Source organism: Cheilinus undulatus, linkage group 5 (genome assembly GCF_018320785.1).
Source record: "Cheilinus undulatus linkage group 5, ASM1832078v1, whole genome shotgun sequence".
In the NCBI taxonomy this organism is placed as follows: Eukaryota; Metazoa; Chordata; class Actinopteri; order Labriformes; family Labridae; genus Cheilinus; species Cheilinus undulatus.
In genome coordinates, this window is record NC_054869.1 from 20,971,121 (window position 1) to 20,991,133 (window position 20,013).

At 37.5% G+C, this 20,013-nt stretch overlaps 2 protein-coding genes across 7 annotated transcripts in view; one reads left to right on the top strand and one right to left on the bottom strand.

The window, feature by feature from the left end:
* Positions 1-9,978, bottom strand: part of LOC121509277 (DNA repair protein XRCC4-like) — a 44,045-nt gene extending 34,067 nt beyond the window's left edge. For 5 of the 6 annotated variants that reach the window (XM_041786518.1, XM_041786519.1, XM_041786516.1 and 2 more), the window contains exons 1-2: positions 9,612-9,744; positions 2,727-2,868 (exon numbers count right to left, since the gene is read on the bottom strand). In XM_041786518.1, the coding sequence (XP_041642452.1) occupies positions 2,727-2,865 (139 nt within the window). In that variant the 5' untranslated portion in view covers positions 2,866-2,868; positions 9,612-9,744. Of the gene's footprint in view, positions 1-2,726; positions 2,869-9,611; positions 9,745-9,869 lie in introns of those variants that run through there. The other variant, XM_041786517.1, reaches the window with a different exon arrangement.
* A 57-nt stretch (positions 9,979-10,035) lies between these two features.
* Positions 10,036-17,252, top strand: tmem167a (transmembrane protein 167A). Its single transcript, XM_041788466.1, has 4 exons — positions 10,036-10,104; positions 12,523-12,632; positions 16,226-16,260; positions 16,343-17,252. Exons 1-4 carry the CDS (start codon positions 10,102-10,104, stop codon positions 16,411-16,413), a joined length of 219 nt encoding a protein of 72 aa, XP_041644400.1. The 5' UTR covers positions 10,036-10,101; the 3' UTR covers positions 16,414-17,252.
* The last annotated feature ends 2,761 nt before the right edge of the window (positions 17,253-20,013 follow it).

Genomic DNA, 20,013 nt, shown 5'->3' on the forward strand with positions numbered 1-20,013 from the left:
TGGAGAGCTCAACAAATGGTAAACCTGGTGAAGAACAGCCAGCCTAGTTAATGGTCACAGCTGCTGGAATTTGTCGAGATTATTACATATTACTGTAAATATAAGTAGTAGTTTTGGGTTTCATTGCAACCAATTTGGCCCAAGTTTTTTGGCTTTTTGAATAGTTGTAGCAGTCCTGTTAATTTGTGTAATGTATCATGAAACTGGTGTTAAGATCTAGGGAAACTGGCAGAGTTAAGAGAACAAAAAACAGTCTGTATTTAGTGTGAGCATGTTATGCATCTCATTAATGTTATTAGATTACTAGGATATGTAGCCTATCCGAATTTATCCCAGGTCCTTCATTTTTATTTTTTCTATCAACACGTTATGATTAGGGATGGGGATCAATGATTTTCATCTGCATGGCTACCCTTCTTGATACCCCTTACCAATCTGAGTCCTTATCAATACCACTATTGATTAGGTCTGTCAGTTTTAAAGCGTTAATCTGGATAAATTAAGGCCCATCATTGGTGCACTGTATTTTTTTTACTTGAGAAATCCTGATGTCTCCCTGCAGCAACAGTGCTGTAAAATAAGTCCAACACTGCGCCTTACTGTCTCCTTTAACTTTAAAAACTCACAGACAGCTCAGTGTACAAGTCAAAAATCATCTGCATCACGTGAAATCAAGCATTTCACCTTTGACTGTCCCCTTGTTTCCTTTTCAGTCCATTGCAAGTTCCTACATCCGTTCATCGACTAATCTCTAATCTACCCAAGGTGATTTATTCTCTTTCACAATAAAAACAAGTCTGGACTTAAACAGGAAGCCAATTACCCTTAGTTTAAGAAAGTACAAAAATCCCAAAAGAAACAAAAATAAAACTAAAGAGTCTAAATGTGAAGTGAAGATTAATCACGATTAACAGATCGATGGATACTATTGCTAATTTTTGGTGGAAAAACAAAACAACAGAATATCTTAACAGAATTTGCATGAGCTGTGTGGTGCTTGAGATAAAACTTAAAAAGATCATAATTACATCTGTTAAACTTTTTTAAAGTGCTGGAAAAAAATCTTCACAACTGTATTTATTCAAGTTTCAAAAACTGAGTTTTTTGCCTTTTTATGTTGCATTTGAACATCTCAAAACATTTAATTTACATTCACCTGTTAGCCATTTAACTGAGCTAATCATGAAGACATTATGGTTAGGGCTGTCAAGATTAATTGAGTTAATCATGATTAATTAAGGTCCACAACTAGTGCACTATTTTTTTTTTCAATCATGATTAATCACATGCTTTATCGTCCCTTTCATCACGCTTTGTTTAAGGCACTGCTGTATCACCCTGCAAGCACAGTGATGTAAAATACATCCACAATTGTTTGTTTAAATTCACTTTTATAAAAAACTCAGACAGCTCAGTGGACAAGTCAAAAGTCATCTGCACCTATTATCAAACATGTACCTTTTTCTCTTTTTCTAGTCCGCTTATATCCTTTTTAGTCCATAACAAGTTCCTTTTTCTGTGATTACATTCATACCATAATCTTCCATCTACATATAAAAGCAGGTCTGTATCCAAACAGGAAGTCAGTTATCTGTAGTTTAAGACAGAGGAAAAATTACAGAAAAACAATTTTAAAAGCTAATTGGTGGCATTTTAAAATGTGATAAAAAGGGTGTGATCAATCACGATTAACTACAAAAATTTTGAGATTATTTGCAATTTATAAACGCTATTTTTTGACAGCCCTTAATACAATATGTCAGTCAGCTTGTTCCCTCCAGTTCTCCAGTTAAGTAATTAACTCTTTTTCTGTCTGATTTCAACACTTTTCCATCAGGACGTTCAACAAAGCCTGGGAGCACTTTCACAGCTAAAATGAACAGAAGAGAAGGATAACTAAATAACTGCTATAAAGCAGTAAAAGCCAGTGTTATGAGTGAATGCTACTACCGGCACGGCCGATATGGTGTTGTAGTTTGGTTTAATTAGAAGAATATTAAGCTAATGTGCTCTGAGATTATGTTACCCTGGCAAGAGCTGCTAGATGTTTTTTTGCACCAGTGGTCAGAAAAAATAACGTTAAGTTACAGAGCCTTCACAGTATCCATCCCTTCATTTGATATGATACAATACACAATCCATGGCTCACATTAACATCCAATTACAGCAATTCTATGGTAATCAATATAGTGTCAGACAATTAATGTTGCGTTAAAGTATCTGATTAAATAAAAAAATAACCTATTTTCAGTGTCTGACATTAATCTGTTAAATTCTTCTTTGGTCCTTGAACATCTGTTGTTGCTGCTCTCATTTGTGCCATAAGCCCCACCAGGAAAAGTCATGAAGTGGTGACGTACTGACTCAAACTGACAGGGGAAATCTGTTTATAGTGCCATCTGTTTGTTTTATATTTGTCTTTTTTTTTCCTAAATAAAAAACTGATGTTTGGCTAACTAAAGGACCAATATTTGGCAGCAGTGATTCAGTAACTATATCTAAAGACTGGGTTGCCATTTTGGTTATTTATTTCCAACATCATAGCACTTCTTTTTGAGCACTTAACTTTAGCATTCAACTTTGGACAAATCTTTGCATGTAAACTTTAATTCAGAAAACTAGCAGTGTATGTGAGCTTCAGCACTATAACATATAACATTCTACTCCAGTTTATTTACACCCTTCCCATTCATTTATGTGATTTTGTTTTATTGCTAAAAATGTACCTTCTCCAATCCATGCTGAGTTACCATCAGTGAGAGCTAATGTGAACCCAGCACCCAGGTCTACAGCCCAGTCCACTCGCAGGAAGTAGGGGGTGTCTGGATCGGACGTTAGAGCGATCTGTCGGACTGTACCACTCATGACCTACAGAAAAAGAACAGTAAATAGATTAATAAACTCTCCATGTGCCGTTATGACTCATGCTGAACAAGCTTATTGTGCTGTGATCAGGATATCTCTAAGGTCTACTGTATGTGGTCCTTCTTTCTTCCAACCTAACAATTTAAGTGTTGTAAGCATGTGTTAATCTTCCACTTTCATTAGTGTGTCTCACTGTTTTACTGCTAGGATTTGGTAATAAACATCCCTGTGTGTGTCTCTAATGGGGGTCTCTCTGAGTCAGTGGAGCCACACAGAGATTAACAGGTTTTGGCAGGTTTTTTTGTGTGGAAATGTAGACTCTCGACCACCAGTAAGGTAATTACACGCTGTTAAAGATAATAGAAGAATATTACCAAACAGCCCCAGTTGTTGTCTTGTTTCTTTAGGGCCTACTTTTTCTTCAAAGATCTACAATAATAGATATCTTAAAACAGGTCCAATACCCCTCTTTAGCCCAGATTCAAGACATTTTAAAAAAAATGACCAAAAAGTAATTTTAAAGTAAAAGTTATTTTCTGTGAGTCTGAAGCTGTGGGAACTATTCCTCTGCTTTTCCCCATTTACAGTGGCGCGGTATCCTGAGTGATTTGACTTTACCGGAGGAGCCATTGTGTTTGAACACAATTTAGGTAGACAAATGCAATTACAGAACTAAGACATATGAGGGAAATGTCAATCATTTATTGCTATAGCCTTTTGCCTTTTAAACCTGATTTATCCACAGCCGTGGATCCAAGCTCTAAGAATCATTTTAACCAAAGATACCCACTCAGAAATCACTTCTAACTGAACGATACTGCTCAATAATTGAGCTGAGAAAGATGTTTGGTAATGTCACCTTGCCATCAGGCTTATGTCTTGGCAAACTGACTCGCTAATACAGATAAGTCTCCAGCCAAAAGTGCTTTTGTTCAACAGATAAGTCGCACAAGATGTCACTGTAAGTATTACAAGATGAGATGTCCTTTGATTTGCCCACTATAAATCTTTTTCCTTTTAAGTCAAAGGGCTTGAGAAAGTTTGACTTGATTACGGACGTCCAGGCCAGAACATGTGATTACTGCTTCCATGTGAAGTGAGAGGTGAGTTGGATATCTTCCCTGCCTAACTACAGGGCAAAGTGTGTGTGGAGATGGAAGGAAAAGGACAGCTAAATTGGCAGTTAGCCAAGCTGGACATGTAGAAAAAATGAAAATGAGCGCCTTTGGACACAGTGCTATAAGTTAGCAGTGACAGCACGTTTTTTTGCGTATTCTTTTTCTGTGTCCCCCATCATGAATGCTGACAAAGCAGGTGGTCAGGGTCATTCAATTAAGACATACAGCAGACTGCCCCCTCTCTGCAGATGCACATACACTGATACGCACACATGTGCACATGCACAAAGACCCTTACAGAGAATTAAAGTTGACCCTTTGTGCTTCAAGAAGGGGTGTGACTGTATGAAGGGGCTGAACCTGATGAGGGAGCTGAAGGGTTCAACTTTAACCTCATAAAGTGAGCCCAGCTACTCATTAGTAACTGTAACATCTGTTGTGTGGGGACGATGACCCTCTGGTAATGACAGAAAGACTGTCCAATTAAATGAACAGTGCTGTCTGTCAGGAATGGAGAGCTGGAAACAGAACTCAAAGTCAATGCTGTTTTCAGTCATTGATCGATAAAATCACATTGGCTTAAATCATCAAAACTCCTCTGTAGCATAAAGCTTCATCATCTCCTCGTGCCCCAACAGTAATATTCTACTCAACCTTTTCATCATCATCTCTTCATATGCTACATATGAAATTGCAAAACATAACTGTGCAAGGAGTGTTCGGTCAACGAGTCACAAAGAGAGCCTAAAATTGTGTGTCGCGCTTCTTGAATAAGGTGTTAATGCTGCAAAGGAAAAGCCAGGGCAATAAACCATCAATTAATAGGCCCTTACAATTAGGCTGGTCTACTCACTGTCCTTTCACCAGACTTTCTCCTCATGCTTTCTCCAACACAAGAGCATTAAGTAGAAAAGGTGAGCTTTTGGGTATTGCAGGAAATGGCAAACAATTGTGCCAAAGCCTTTTAATTCCCATTTTTTTAAAGCACTGTCGTCTTGGACCACTTATCAAATAGAACGCTAACACTCAAGCAAGTCAAGACCCAAAGGTTAAAACTTGTCTCAACTTAAACCATTATCATGCCAGAGGCAGATCAAGCTGTGTCCACATAACGTGACACATGTAGGCCTCAACATTGAGACTAAGTTTGAAAAAACACAATAATCAAACTGTTGACTTCACTACTCAGGACCCTAGGAGAAATTCATTCATTACATGGACCCCCACCCCTAAAAACAAAAAAAAAAAAAATTGAGATTAAAAAATGTAAACGACTATATTTTCCAAAATGTATGCATCTATGCAGTTGATGCAGGATTGCTTTACAGCAGATCATACTCCACCTTCAGCCCTGCCCGGTACTTGCTTTTGAGATCATTGCTGGTGCCAAAAACCTGCACTTGTACAGGCTGTCTGAGTGTTTAAGAAGCTAGATGTCTCAGTTACCTTCAGTGACCAAAGTTACTTTCACTTCCTTTCAAAAACTCCTCCTATTTTTGGTCCCTAGACTTAATGCTTTGTCTCAGTCACTGAAGCAGGAAAATCCTAACTTTCACAGTCGACTGTAGTAGTCTCTGTAGTAACTATAGATCTGTCCATTTTGCCCCAGCCAAAGTTAGTAAAGCAAATCACCTTTTTTCTGGTTTATGGTTCTGCACCTCCCCAGAGGTTTGTTGGCGTCCCCCAGGAGAGGCCCGCCTCACACTTTGAAAACTGCTGTTCTAGATTAATCATTACAAAGTGAAATATTTTAAGACCTTTTTTTTTAAAATGTTGATGATTACCGCTTACAGCTCACAAAAATCAAAAGCCACTATCCCAGAGTGTAAGATGATGTGGAAAAGACCAATTTGCAAAGATTTCCTGACCATTCATTCTCTCATTCTGGTTTCAGTACACACAACCACAACCATGGGGCAGACTACTGACTTGACAAACGTCCAGAAGACAGTCATTGTCATCCTCCAGGGTTGTACGCCACGGAAGGTCACTGCTGAAAGGGCAGGCTGTTCTATCAAAGCATATTGATGGAAAGTTAACTTGAAGGGAAACGTGTGGTAACCACAATCAACAGGGGTGGGTACAGCCTTCAGAGGAGCGTCAGATTCAAGAACTAAGGGGCGCTTCACAAGGAGTGGATTAAAGGCTGGAGTCTGTTAAGAGCCACAACATACAAACAGGTCCAGGTCATGAGCTACAAGTGTTGTGCTCTAGGTGTTGAGCCAATCTTGAACCACAGGCTGTTATATGCCTCTCACTTGGGCTAAAGTTTTCAGGTTAAAGTGAATTTAAATCTTATTTGGAAATCACAGTCCCAGAGTCTGCAGGAAGACCAGAGAGGCACAGAATCCAATTACTGGTTGCATTAATGAACTCTTCGTTACAGCAGGTCAACATTTCTGTATCATAAATACTTTTTTGAATCAGTGTTTTGTGATATTCCAACATTTTGATAGTGGATTTTTGATTTTTATGACCTGTATGCTGTAATCATCAACATTAAAACAGAAAAATTCTTTAAATATTTCACTTTGTAATGATTAATCTAGAATATATGGATTCACTTCTTAAATTAAATCTCAAGAAAAAAAGAAATTTTTCACAATATTCTATTTTCTAAAATGCACCTGTAAGGTGGAGAAAGCACTGGAGAATACTGGCGGCATGTTTAACTCTTTTACTCCTAGCGCATCGTCGACGACGCGCTGTTGAAGCACATTTTACATGATCATAATTGTATGACCGTTTGTGCTATTGGAAAAATTCAAACAGTTTCTGAAAGCTAAGAAACTGTGCTTTACAGCCTGTATGCAGTTATTTCTGTAATTCCCCCTTTTCCAACTAAGATTCTAGCATAAAGTTCCCCTGTTTTTTGTGTGTCTTCATTTTAAACTGTTAAAACACTTAACATGCAATAATATGTAAATAACTGCCATGTATTAAAAGTTCTAAGTATTGTGGAAAAATGGGCAAAAGCATGTACTCACAGGACATTTTCTGGGCCTTTTATGATTAAAATAAGAAAAGAGCCCAGAAACTCAGTTTTAATTTAAACAGTTAAAAAAAAACACTTTTTAAACATGTGGTACATTGTACACAACTTCCAGATATTAAAGTACTCTAGAATAATGGGCAAAAGCACTTACAAGACACTTTCTGTGCCATTTATAGTTAAAATAAGAACGTGTCCAGAGGCTCAGGAGTTAAAGGGTTAAAGTCTTTATCTTAAATCTTTGAAAATGGTGCCTCTGTTAGCTATGAGGTCAAAACAGCATCCAATTTAATTCAATAACATCTCATGAGGAATATATTACACCAGCCCACAACACGTTTAAAAGAAAAAAGAATAAATTCAGTGGTTTGCAAAGAAAATAAACACAATCTGTTTTCAACAAACATGGATCAGCTCCACTCAGAAATGATCATCACATCTACTTCAGCTCTGCATTGAAATCATTAAAGATATGACTAATTTCAACAGAGAGCCAATCCGTGTAAACTTACACTGCAAGCTTGGACGTCTTTTCCTCCTGGTTTCAGCTGTACTCTACAAAGTTGTTTATCTTGATGGAACCGTCTGCACAATTACAGGTGGTTCCACATCTTTGATATTCACACAAGAGAAAAGTTACTGCTGAAACTAACTTACACCATACTGAGGCAAAAATGTAAGGCAGCTCTTATTGAAAATTACTGTGTTCTTAAAGCCAGAGGTAGAAAAAGTACACAACTGGTACTCAAGTTAAAGTTAAAGTTACTCTAGGGAAAATTAAGTAACAGTAAAATTACTGGTACTCAGAAGCTACTGAGGAGTTGTCCAGTAAAATATTATCTTTCTTTATTGGCAAGAAAATTATTAATCTCCAACCAGGTTCTTTGGGTAAAGTCACAACACTGTCATAAAGTAAAAATACACAGCAAAACTGACTTGAGTGTTAATTTTACTCGTAATGAGTTACATTGGACACTTGCTGGTCCACATATAGTTAAACTATACTTTTAAAGTGTTGAATATTTCACAATTTCAAACTCTTGAAATGTGTGGGAAGGTAAGTCTCTTCAGTGTAAGGAGATGCATATAATCCAACATCCTTCAGAAGCACCAAAATCAGAGGCAGGAACTCTAACTCAGTGGATAACTTCACTCAATGTGCAAATGTGTCTTAACAACAAAAACAACAACAATCCACTAGTAACATAACCAAAAGGGATCACTGCACAACAAACAACCTCTAAACACATCTAAACACTCTGTCAAAGTACATGATGGGGTGCACATCCCCCCAGATTTGAAATCAGAGTGGGCGGAGCTTAGATCAGTTGTCTCTACAGAGTTGAACTAACACTCGGGAATCAATTCTGTCAAATAACTCCAACAATCAAGAACATTTCCCTCAGAGTGGAGTTAAATAGGGGTGCACGATATGCCAATGTTTACCGACTCTTAAACTTTATAAACTTAAGAGCACAAATGGCAAAAAATTAAAGTGGATATATGCTGATATTTACAGATGAAACATTGGTATATCTGCTGATACTGATATCAGGCCAATACTATTGTGCATCCCTAGAGTTAAAAGTACACTTTTGTAGTTAAAATCAACTCAGAAATGTTTAACCCCAAGATATCATCACTCCAGTTTTAGCTGTGTCCAACGGCTGTTTTGGGATGTGATGTGGAATCATTCTCTAATTATGTGATACTGTGTTGTCAGCAGAAGTGGAGGAACTAGAAGAATATTATAACCAAGTAAAAGTAATTTTGTTTAAATGTCAGAGTAGCAAAAATATTCTTGTCACTGCAGCTCTTTAAGTATCACAATTGCCAACTATGGGGCTCTGACTTTCACCATCATTAAAGAGTTTGATCAGATCTTCCGTTAGAAATCAGACAAATACTGACATGTAGCCTAAATATGTCACTGAAGCATAAACTACAGAACTTCATGGCACTGAAGGGAATCTTCCCAAAGTTTACACTTGCTCATCACTGGTTCTTTGAAACCAGACCCTCCATTCCAAGGCTCTTTCTTACACCACGTTTTTTTTTCACATCCACGCTCTTGTAATTTAATATGCAAAACATTATTTATGTGTGGTTTGTAATATGACAGGTTTCTTCTTACATGAAGAGCTCTCTTGGAGTGTCTGCGAAGGAAGGGTCGAGGGGGATTTATAAAACATGGTTTAAATGCAATCAAGATGCTGCCTTGGCTGGTTGGAGGGAGGGGACTTCATTGGGAAAACTCTGAGAAAAAGTGAGCCACAAAAATGTCACTCTTACGTCACCAAGAGAAAGGAGGATCCATTGGAAAAGTGACAGATAAATGGCAGTTCCCTGCAGGATCTTTGAACTCAAATGTTTAAAGAAAAATATAACTCAATTCTAAATCAAAACCACGTAGAAATAAGCCAATAGTCTGTCCATAAGTTGAAATTTCAGTCAAGTTAACTCTTGCACAAATTTCAGGTTGATTACTTTTCATCAAAACAGACAAGTCTAAATTACAACTCATATTTTCAAGCTGTTACCATCAAATCTGATGGAATAATTTAAGTATTTTCTTTGAATAACTGTCAACAGCTGAAGATTTACTTCCCTCTCCTCATCACACTGGACTTACTTACTTTGAACACCCTATTAAATATATAACTGCAAAACAGTTGTCTTGGAGGAGCTGTCCGACTAGTTTTCAGCTAAAGGTACGCCCTCATCGTTGCAGTTGTGTTGGCAGTGTACATACAGTAACACGCCAAGGAGCCGTGAATTCAACTCTCCTCTGCAGAGTTTCCGCCCTGCTCCAGTGTTGGTTTTCTCTTACAAATACTCTTTAACTTGAATTTGTTCCAAAACTCGACCTATGTACTTTACGTTAAGACACTTACGTAGCTGTATTGTCCGTTCAAGGTATTATCTGTATAAAGCAGAAATCATTGCCGCTCTCTGTTCACCGTTTTCCTGACGGACGTTTCAACCTTCAACTCTCGTGCCCTGAGCCAATCAGCAAACGACGTTTGACGAGGCAGTACGGAGTGACGTTCAAACGTCGCTGCTTACGTGGCATTACGTAAGTTCCAGGGAGCAGGAAGTGTGATGTGGCTTTGACTTACAACAAAAATGGTAAGTTTTAACATATTTAGCGCGTTTATTATTTCACAGCGTGCTGAAACAGTTGATGTAATGCATATTCTACAAGTTGTCTGCCTCAGCAATTCACTATGAGGACATATTATCACAGCTCCATCTGAAGACAGGCGTAAAGAGAATGCTACATTGGAAAGCTAGCACAGGTTAGCTTTTGGGCTAAGAGTTTAGCCACTCAGGCTGACACGGTGTGCTGTTATTACTCATTATTATTGTGAACTTTAATTACAGCAGATACGTGTAAATATCAGTGCGTGCGTTGTGGTCGTCTTCAAGCGTGAGACGATTCTACAGCCAAACTGTATCACTGATCAATGATTATGATGGTTAGAGCGTCGTTATGTTTAGGGGTGTGTGCCACGTAGCTGCACCACACTGCAGGAGCATGCAGCTTTAGGTGCCACTGAGATATGCAGATCATTAAATACATAAAATACATTAAACATTAAGGAAGACGCAAGATCTATTATTGCATGATTACTAGTGTAAGTAACTACAAAGTATTGAAATATTCTAAAACGCGCATTAAACTTCACGATCCGTTCTTAAATCATACTTTGTAGCGCCAGGAGCGAAACTTGTGCCCAATAGACACATGACAGATGAATAATGATAATTAAATTCAATGCATAATAGTAATTCTTATGTATTATGCACTGCCCCCTCTGTTTTGTAAGTATATGATGATGTTTAATTATCTTTATGACATGAGTGTTTTTTTTTTTATATAATCTGTATTGAGATGGTATGAGATTATCTCAGACTAGTGCTTCTTAACCTTTTTTGTGTATCCTGGCACCCTTTAAAGATACAAAAAAAATCTCAAGTTAAGTCACCCTAGTCAAATAATAAACGACCATTGTGTGACCCTATGACTGGGATTCATGGAGCTGTGGAATTACCTCGATGGATCTGCAAAGGAATGGTCGACTTTCAAAAGACACTTTTTAGAGCACAAAGTCAAGAAATGTCTCTGCGTTTTAGCACACCTGTCAAATATATAAACTGTTTTCCTTTTTATTTAAGCCCATTGATTCACTGACCACAATGTGATTGGATTTAAGGAAAAGGCCAAGTGAGACAATTTTACCTATTTGTGCTAGAATAGCTATTGATCTGCATTGTTACGGTCATTCTTGGGTGAATTTAAAGCATTTGTAAGGCTTATGATGCCACCGTAGGATGCCACAGCATACTGGTTGTGAGCAGCTGTCCTAGACTGTTCCAACCAGTAAAGCTTCACTCAAGACCTGCTGTTTGGTGACACTCCCAGTATTTAAAGGAGAAGTCTATCAGTCAGCAAAGTATTGCATTTTAATACCCAGACAGAGACTGGCTAATCTTGCCAAAGTACCTTGAGAACTATGTTCCCAGCATTTTTATCTTTATTTGGAACACTACAGCAGTGTTGACAGACACAGGTACTTAAAAACTTAAAGCCTAATATTCAAGAGGAACAAAAAAATAGCAAATCTCAGATCTGCATCCTGTCTGATAAAACTTAATTCACTGTGACTGTAATGGCTAGGGTTCCATATTTTATTGTAGTGGAAATAAAGTAGGTGCATAACTGGGGATACAAGATATTATCAACATGATATTGGTATTGGCAGATACTGGCTTAAAAAAAGTGAATTATCATATCAGTAGATATGAAAATTTCCACCAATATATACAACAGATATTTTGGCTATCAAAATCTACATTCATTAACTGTAATTATGGGCCATATGAACAAATAAGTTAGTGGAGTTTTTAGCTTAACCAACAGACCTATTTTAGCTGAAGTCTTTTCTTTATTCATCATCATTCCTTACACTTTAAAGTGTGTTTAAAGCACAAAATATTGTTAATGTATTCATCCTAAATCTTAAAATGATTTGTTTTAAGGACTGTGGTTTTGGGTGTTAATGACATTTGAATATCAGAATCGGCTAAAATAAGTTTGTAAATATCAGCGTATCAGTTATATATCAGATATTGGAAAATCTAATATGTTGCATCACTCTGCATGATTTAAATCCAGGAAGAACAGCTTTGATTGCTTATTATTGCAAATGATATCAGGATTATTTTTTCCCAAATAGATGTTGCTTGTAGCTTAGACATTAGTATTTGTACAATAATGTACATACTCAGGAAGAACAATTAGACTCTCAGTGTTGACCTGAAGCATGCACACTTATGTGGCACTGAGCCTTTTGACAGTTGTTTGATTTAATCTTGGTCTCAACAGCAGGCTGAGTTTTTGCCACAGCAACAAAATGAACAGCTGGTGAAACAGCATTCCTTACTATAAATGGACTACTTCAGTCCACTTATACTCATTTTTTAGTCTTGTCATTGCTGAGTAGCACGAGATCACATGTGTATTGATTTTCTCTTGTCTTGCAGTCAGCCATTTTCAACTTCCAGTCACTGCTAACAGTGATTCTCCTCCTGATCTGTACCTGTGCCTACATCAGAGCATTGGCTCCCAGCCTGCTAGACAAGAACAAGACTGGGTAAGATCGGATATGCTCATCATGCTTGCCAGTGCTGCTGATTTGGGATATTGTCTGTGAATAATTGTATCATTAAATAAAAAATATATTTTTTAAATGGGATATACCGTCATATTAAACAGAATAACCAAATGTAATGGAAGGTCAACATGCATGCAGAGACCAATCAAAAATTGTTGCTTGGTAATTTCAGAAGTGTTTAAAAAATGCTTCAGGCCTTTAAAAGATGGATTGATTGCAGAGGTGCTGGAAGTGATTTATAGTGAAAGCACTGTTTTTAAAACTTCACTGGTATGCAGAGTTACATCAGGACAGAGGATGAAATGATCCTCCTGTTTGATCTCCTGTTGTCCTCTCTCTCTCTCTCTCTGCCTAATAGCTCATATCTGCGCTTTTACCCCATCATTTAGAGGATATATGAAAACAATAGTCCATAATAATTGTTATACAGTATCAGTAAGAATTTGAAGTAACATTCTGTGTGCTTTTAAACAGATAAAGATGGGCCTTTATTATAATTTGGGTGTTGAGCTCCTCGTGAATTCACTTCAGGAAGCTTATAAAAAGTTACAGACTACTTTAGAGCCTAAAATAACCAACAAGCAATGATTAACTTCATCTACTCCTCATCTACTAAGTCCTTCCTATCCACTTTTCCTTAACCCAATGAAAAACATCACAGGGCCAAAGAAAGGTGGGAGCAAGAGGATAGGAGAGGAGAACCACAATGATTAGGATATCTGACTGCACTTTCCCTTAGTGGCTTTTACGGATGTGACGTGGGTTGACTTTGTAAAAACTACAATTTGGCATTGACTACAGAATGTGCATCTATCACTCCACGCCTCCCCTGTGGTCATTGTAGTGAATGAAATGTGAAAACTTAGGTGATAAATATGAGCTCATAAAGGTTTTTATAACATTTCCAGTCAACAGTGTGTCACTTTAAATGAAGTAATGCAAAGAATTGTGTATCATCCTTTATTCTCTCCTTTTGTAAAGGATGGTCCAGTATTTCCTATGCTAAAGGAGATAATAAGGGAAGTAATGAAGCTCCTTTCCCTGTCATTTGGAGAGATCAAACAGTCCTGACACTAAAATACTTCCATGTCATTTCACTCAGTTAGGAACCTTCCTAAGCAGAAAGGACCATTCGAACTGACCCTATATGGGCCACCGCTCCAATATATATGTGTTTGTTATTCGGTTGCCTAATCAGGGCAAAATCTTGAGCAGGATTTTGTTTATCAAAATCTTCACACACAGAGAGTGGCGCTGCTTGTGGGTAGGACACATTATGAAGAAAGTTACTATAAATATGTGTGCATTACACAGCACCGTAGCTAAAGCAATACTCTGGCTATTTTTATACCCCAGGATCCTGTATTAGCCATATTACCACCCATTCCTACTGTCAAGTACATTATTGTGCTTTATTTGGAATGCTTTATTGTAACCACTCTACTGGAGATGTACAGATTGTAAAAATTAGTTCTGATCACAATATCGATGCAGATGTTTCTTTCATCACTTCTTTGGTGCAACGCTTCCACATGTCAACACTTTCTCTCATCTTTTATCATGAAAACAGATCAGTTCATCCATCAGGTCACATTTTCTGCCTAATAATAAACCTCTAAAGCAGCCGCCAGGTGTGGTAAATGCCAGTATTGAATTGATACTACACAACAGGTAAACATCTGCTACTGACATCGGTTTATGCCCTCATTATTTGCCGATATCAGCCAATACTGATTTAAACTGATGTGTCTGAGCATCCCTACTGAAATCAGTGTGTTCTGGGGAGCTTTTCTGCAAGTTTCAGGGTGAATTCAGGGCACTTATAATAAATCACATCCAACCAAATGTAACCTAATTTTGTAGCCCCTTAATTTTCTTTTTCTTTTCTTGTCTTCTCTTTAGTGTTACAGCAAGTTAATCTTCCTCTTGCTGTAGCCACTAAAAATATTCTTACTTTTACACCTCATAAGAAGCCCCTTATTGAGGCGAGTAAAGTAGCAAAAAGGCTGAAATTTTCATCATTTGTGAATCATTATTATTCTTGGATGTACAAACTCCATGATTCACTTTTAACAAGTCTGGCACAGCCCCGGAACTGCCGCACACATTCTCACGCTCTCGCTTCCACACACTCTTCACACACACACTCCATCGGAGCAGGGAGGGACATCCTCTTCAGACAAACACACAAGACTGAGGCTGGCAGATGGGATGATTTAATACTTCTCCCTCTTGATTGATTTGTTGACTGAGACATGAGACATAATTTTCAGTTGATTTGGTTTGTGTGGTGGGGATGTGTCGAGAAAATGAGGAGAATAACACCTCTAGGCAAATTCTGGGAATGTGTGTTTTTTACAGAAAATATTTCTACATGCACAAAACATAAGAATTAACTTTTATAGAGCTAAAACTTAAAGACGGGGTTAATCTAGGTTAGTGAAGAAAATCAAATTCCCAATGGGATGCTGACACCATCTGGTCAGTTTGAAAGCTGAAGATAGTTGGTGCACAAATATGCTTCAGACTGTAGACCCTCACATAGAGCGACAGGCACATCAGGACAGTGAAGGCCTGGACTGCTGCATTTCCCTCAGCTGTCACCAGAGATGATAAGACATCCCTGCAGCATTAGTGTAGCACTTGGTGGGGAGGGGGCTCAGAAGTATCTTTATTTAATAGAAAGTGGCCAAATGAGGTGGTCAACGGACTGAAATTTGTATCAAATAGAGTAAAAATAAAGCACGGGGGGGGGGGCAAGATGATAAGGAGGAGAAGCAGGCAGGGAAAGAGTGCAAGATCAGGTGGAGGAGAAGAAAGCAGGGAAAGAGCAAGATGAGGATGATGCAGGAGAAGAAAGCAGGGGAAATGAGCAAGGTATGGATGGTGGAGAAGAAAGTCGGGACATAGAGCAAGATAAGATGGAGGAGAAAAAAGTCAGAACATAGAGCAAGATGAGGATGGTGGAGGAGAAGAAAGCAGCGAAAGAGAGCAAGATCAGGATGATAGAAGAGAAGAAAGCAGGGATAGAGAGCGAGATGTGGATGATGGAGAAGAAGGATTGGTTTATTTATAGGCAGAGAGTAGAGGCTCTGTACTGCATCCCATGTTTTCTACTTACCCATGGGGTGTCAAAGCCAACCAAAATTGTCTCATTGAACAGCAGGGATGGAGTGAAGATAGTACACATCAAATAGCAAAAATTTGTGCAGAAAACTACCAGAACATGAGAAAAGCAAGGAGCAAGCAGGGATGCTATTTAAAATGGAAATTTTGATAATACAAGTAAATGTAATACAACCAAAGTTTTTTTTTTAAATGCTCTTTTATAAAGGGAAATCATAGTTTAAAAATGCATAGATATTCATAAAACAAACAGCATTTTTTGCTTAAGGGGGGCCCCGTGTAATTTTCTTTCTGCCCCTGACACCATCCCCTTTTATCCTCTTTGCATGTTTCTAACATGGATATCTGATAGCTCATTGGGTTTTTAAGACCAAAAACTGGACATGTTTTTGTTTTTACTCATGATCATTTGACTACTACTCTTGATCATTTTTGTTTTCTCTTAGACTTCTAGGAATTTTCTGGAAGTGTGCCAGAATAGGTAAGCCCAACACATTTTAAATTATGTCATATAACTATTATAACTATGGTGCCTTGAACTCAGAATGATGTATTTCCTCCAGGTGAGCGGAAGAGTCCCTGGGTGGCAGCCTGCTGTATCATCATGGCTTTCAGTATACTCTTTCTACAGTAGCGGTCTGAAGGAAACTACACAAGGAAATGTTGGGGAAATAAATGACAACGAGGAATGGACAGTATGATCCTAGAAGCACAACAGAACCTCCTGAGGTTGTCACTTAGATAATGTCAACACGGAGCGCCGTCACCACTCACTGAAGTCACGGAGGGAGAAAATGTGTCTGCGTAGGGGGAAGGGGTGAGCTGATAGCCCCACAGTGTGTGTCTTGATCCCTGCGTGGATCTGCAGGTCTGTCCTGGTGTTTGCGTGTGTGGAATGTTTACTCTGGATGTATATGTGTGTGGGGGGCCAATGCTGTCTGGTATCTGCCATTTAGTCTAAAGGAGAGAAGACAGATTGTGGTGTCATTTCTGGGATCAAATGATATATTGTTCGTCCAAACATTTCAAACACTTTATCTCCCCCTCTGAGTTTGTCACAATTACATCAAGATGTTTGAAATTCTCCTCCAAAACTGTTGTACAATTTAAATGGGGGCTTATCAACTAAGTCGACTTTGTATCATCTTAAGCCTTTTATTTGTAATCCGTGCCCTGATTGTTGAAACAAAATATGGTCAGATTCCACAATGAACAAAGCAATTGCATAGGTCTTCGGATGTGTAATGAACATACGGATTTGCCTCAAAGAGCTGCTGACGTTTTTAAAGTCAGTCAGTTTTCTGCTATTTATTAAAGAAACATTTTTGGAAATTTGACAAGGCTGATCTTTGTCATTTAAAACGTTTTTTAAAATGGTGTTTGCTGTTGACACATGTTTATGTTCACTGTAATAATGCCTCACTGTCATCAACTATGACTTAAATTTGCAAAATACATGTTGATAAATCTGTACACCTTTTCTCAATGTTCTCTCTTTAAGGACATAATTACACTTTACACAATACCTGTACAGGTGCAATGACAGAAGGGGTCTGGTTAAGACGAAAGTATGAAGCACTGCTGCAGTCGCTCACATCAGAGGTGTAGTGCTCAGGATTCCTCATGGAGTCAGATGGACTGTGAAGAGTTTGCGATAACCTCCTTCATAATCTTGCAGTCAGCACTCATCTTCACAGGGTTTACTGCAAAGAGCTGCCAGCTGATTGCCCCACACATAACACAACATGACACAAACCAACACAGATTTTAAAGAAATGCCTTGAAGTTTGGCTTTGGATGAAACTGAAGACTTTGGAGGATATCCAGAATGTTTTGGGAAAAGTTACGACCATGTGTTGGTGCTGATTTGGATGACAAATTCTCTAAATTTCACTGTTTAACTGTGGACAGCTGTGGTAGTATAAAGCAAAGTAAATAAATTACATTTTTTTGTTCTTGACATATTTTATGCTGTCAGCAGTGAAAATAAGCACAGACTGATATATGAAGATTTGAAGGTTCTCTCTGTAAGATACGTGATTTGCATAGTTGTATGTTTATTTGGATGCTACCCTGTCACATTTCCTCAGTGCCTGTCTGGTCCTCTGGAGCCCACTTCACATGTTTTAATGACCAGCTTACGTACTAGGTTACTCCAGGTCATTCTGAGCTCTGCTCATAGCTTCTTTGCACCATTCACTTTGAACTCACATTAAGCACTTTAAAAACAATGCACTGGTTCATTATGGTCATTAAGGTCCTTATTTTCTAACTTTGCAATCTCTAATTGCACCTGTTTACTTGATATTGGTCTGTTTTATATCATATTTTTCCATTTTCCATCATCTTAAATCTTATTTATATCAGCTCATCAATAACAATAAAAGCTTCATATAGCACTTATACACAAAATGAAGCCCAAAGTGCTAAACAATACAAGATTGAAAAAGTTATAATAATAATAAATATATAATAAAAATACAAAATGCTTGAATAAAATGCATTTACAAAACAAAAATAAAAAAACATTTTTAAAAACGGTCTAAAGTACAATAGTGGGATAGAATTGAAAAAAAAAGCAGTTTGAAAGCCTCATTAAAAGTTAATTTAAGATATGTCTTGCACTGTAAAAAAAATTCCGTTAAATTTACGGTAAAACGCTGGCAGCTGTGGTTACCAGAGATTTACTGTAAAAATTACGGTGAGAATGTATGAGAAAAAACGGTGTTTTCATTCTACAACTGTAAATATTACAGTTCAAACCTGTTTTTTTTTAACTGTAAATTTCTGTTAAAAAAATACAATATTGTAACCGTTTATACAAGGATTTGCTGTAAAAATAACAGTTATACTGTAACCATATTTACGGTAATTTGCTGTACAACTTACTGTAATTTGATGTAGAAGTTACAGCTCTATTACAACATTTTCTACAGGGATTGGCTGTAAAAATAACGATAATGAAACAAACCTGTTTACGATAAATTACTGTAAAAACACCAGAAATCCTGTAAACCTAAATACAATCTATCTCAGTAATAAAAACAGTAGACCCGTATAATGTTAAAGCGGTATTTTATTATAACTACTTAAATTTTACAGTAAATTACTGGCAGCTGTGGTTACCAGAAATTTACCGTAAAAAATACAGTACAAAACATGAGAAATTACAGCTGATGTTTGCAGATTTTACGGTAGTAGCAAAATACTGCCCAACTTTAAATTTTACAGTAAATTACTGGCAGCTGTGGTTACCAGAAATTTACCGTAAAAAATACAGTACAAAACATGAGAAATTACAGCTGATGTTTGCAGATTTTACGGTAGTAGCAAAATACTGCCCAACTTTAAATTTTACAGTAAATTACTGGCAGCTGTGGTTACCAGAAATTTACTGTAAAAAATACAGGACAAAACATGAGAAATTACAGCTGATGTTTGCAGATTTTACAGTAGTAGCTTAATACTGCCTTACTTTAAATTTTACGGTAAATTACCAGCAGCTGTGGTTGCCAGAAATTTACTGTGAAATTTCAGTTAATTTGCTAGATTTTTGCAGTAGTGCCCTAATACTCCTACTTTTAACAAAAGATTCAAGCTCTCTGATAAACAATAAGAAACTCTGCAGTTATATGTTTGCTATAAAAAACCTTTCAAAACATCTGATAACTTGTCTGTATACTCACAAAGCAGTTTAGATCTTGGAAAAAAAAAGCTTGTTTCCATATGTATGACAGGTAGTCCTTGGTGTAATGCATGAAGATGAAACAAAGTCACTTGCCCCTAAATTATTCAAGAGTAATGAGTCCAGTCTTGACTGAAGAAGGCCTTCCACTTGGGAAGCTTCACATGGCCAAGAAACTTCATCTTCTTGAAGACTCGAGCACAGTTCATCAGGTGTTCTACTTTGGACTGGCTCCATCCTCTCTGCAGGAAGTACATATACAAAACAAAGTTAGAGTGATTCAATGCTTCAGTTTAATGCCTACACAGATGTAAATTTGAGAAAACTAGGCTCTAATAAGCCATGCTTACAATCAGCACAACAGAATAAAATAAACAGTGTGTACAGTACATACAGATCGCTTCTATAATAGAATATGGTGAAGAAACGCAAATGTACCCACAAGTGCCAGCTATTAAGTCAGCAATCACCTAACAACAGCCAATTACTTTTTCCGTTATTGATTATAATGAGACAGTTATGACATATTAATTGCAATTTGCTTTTCCT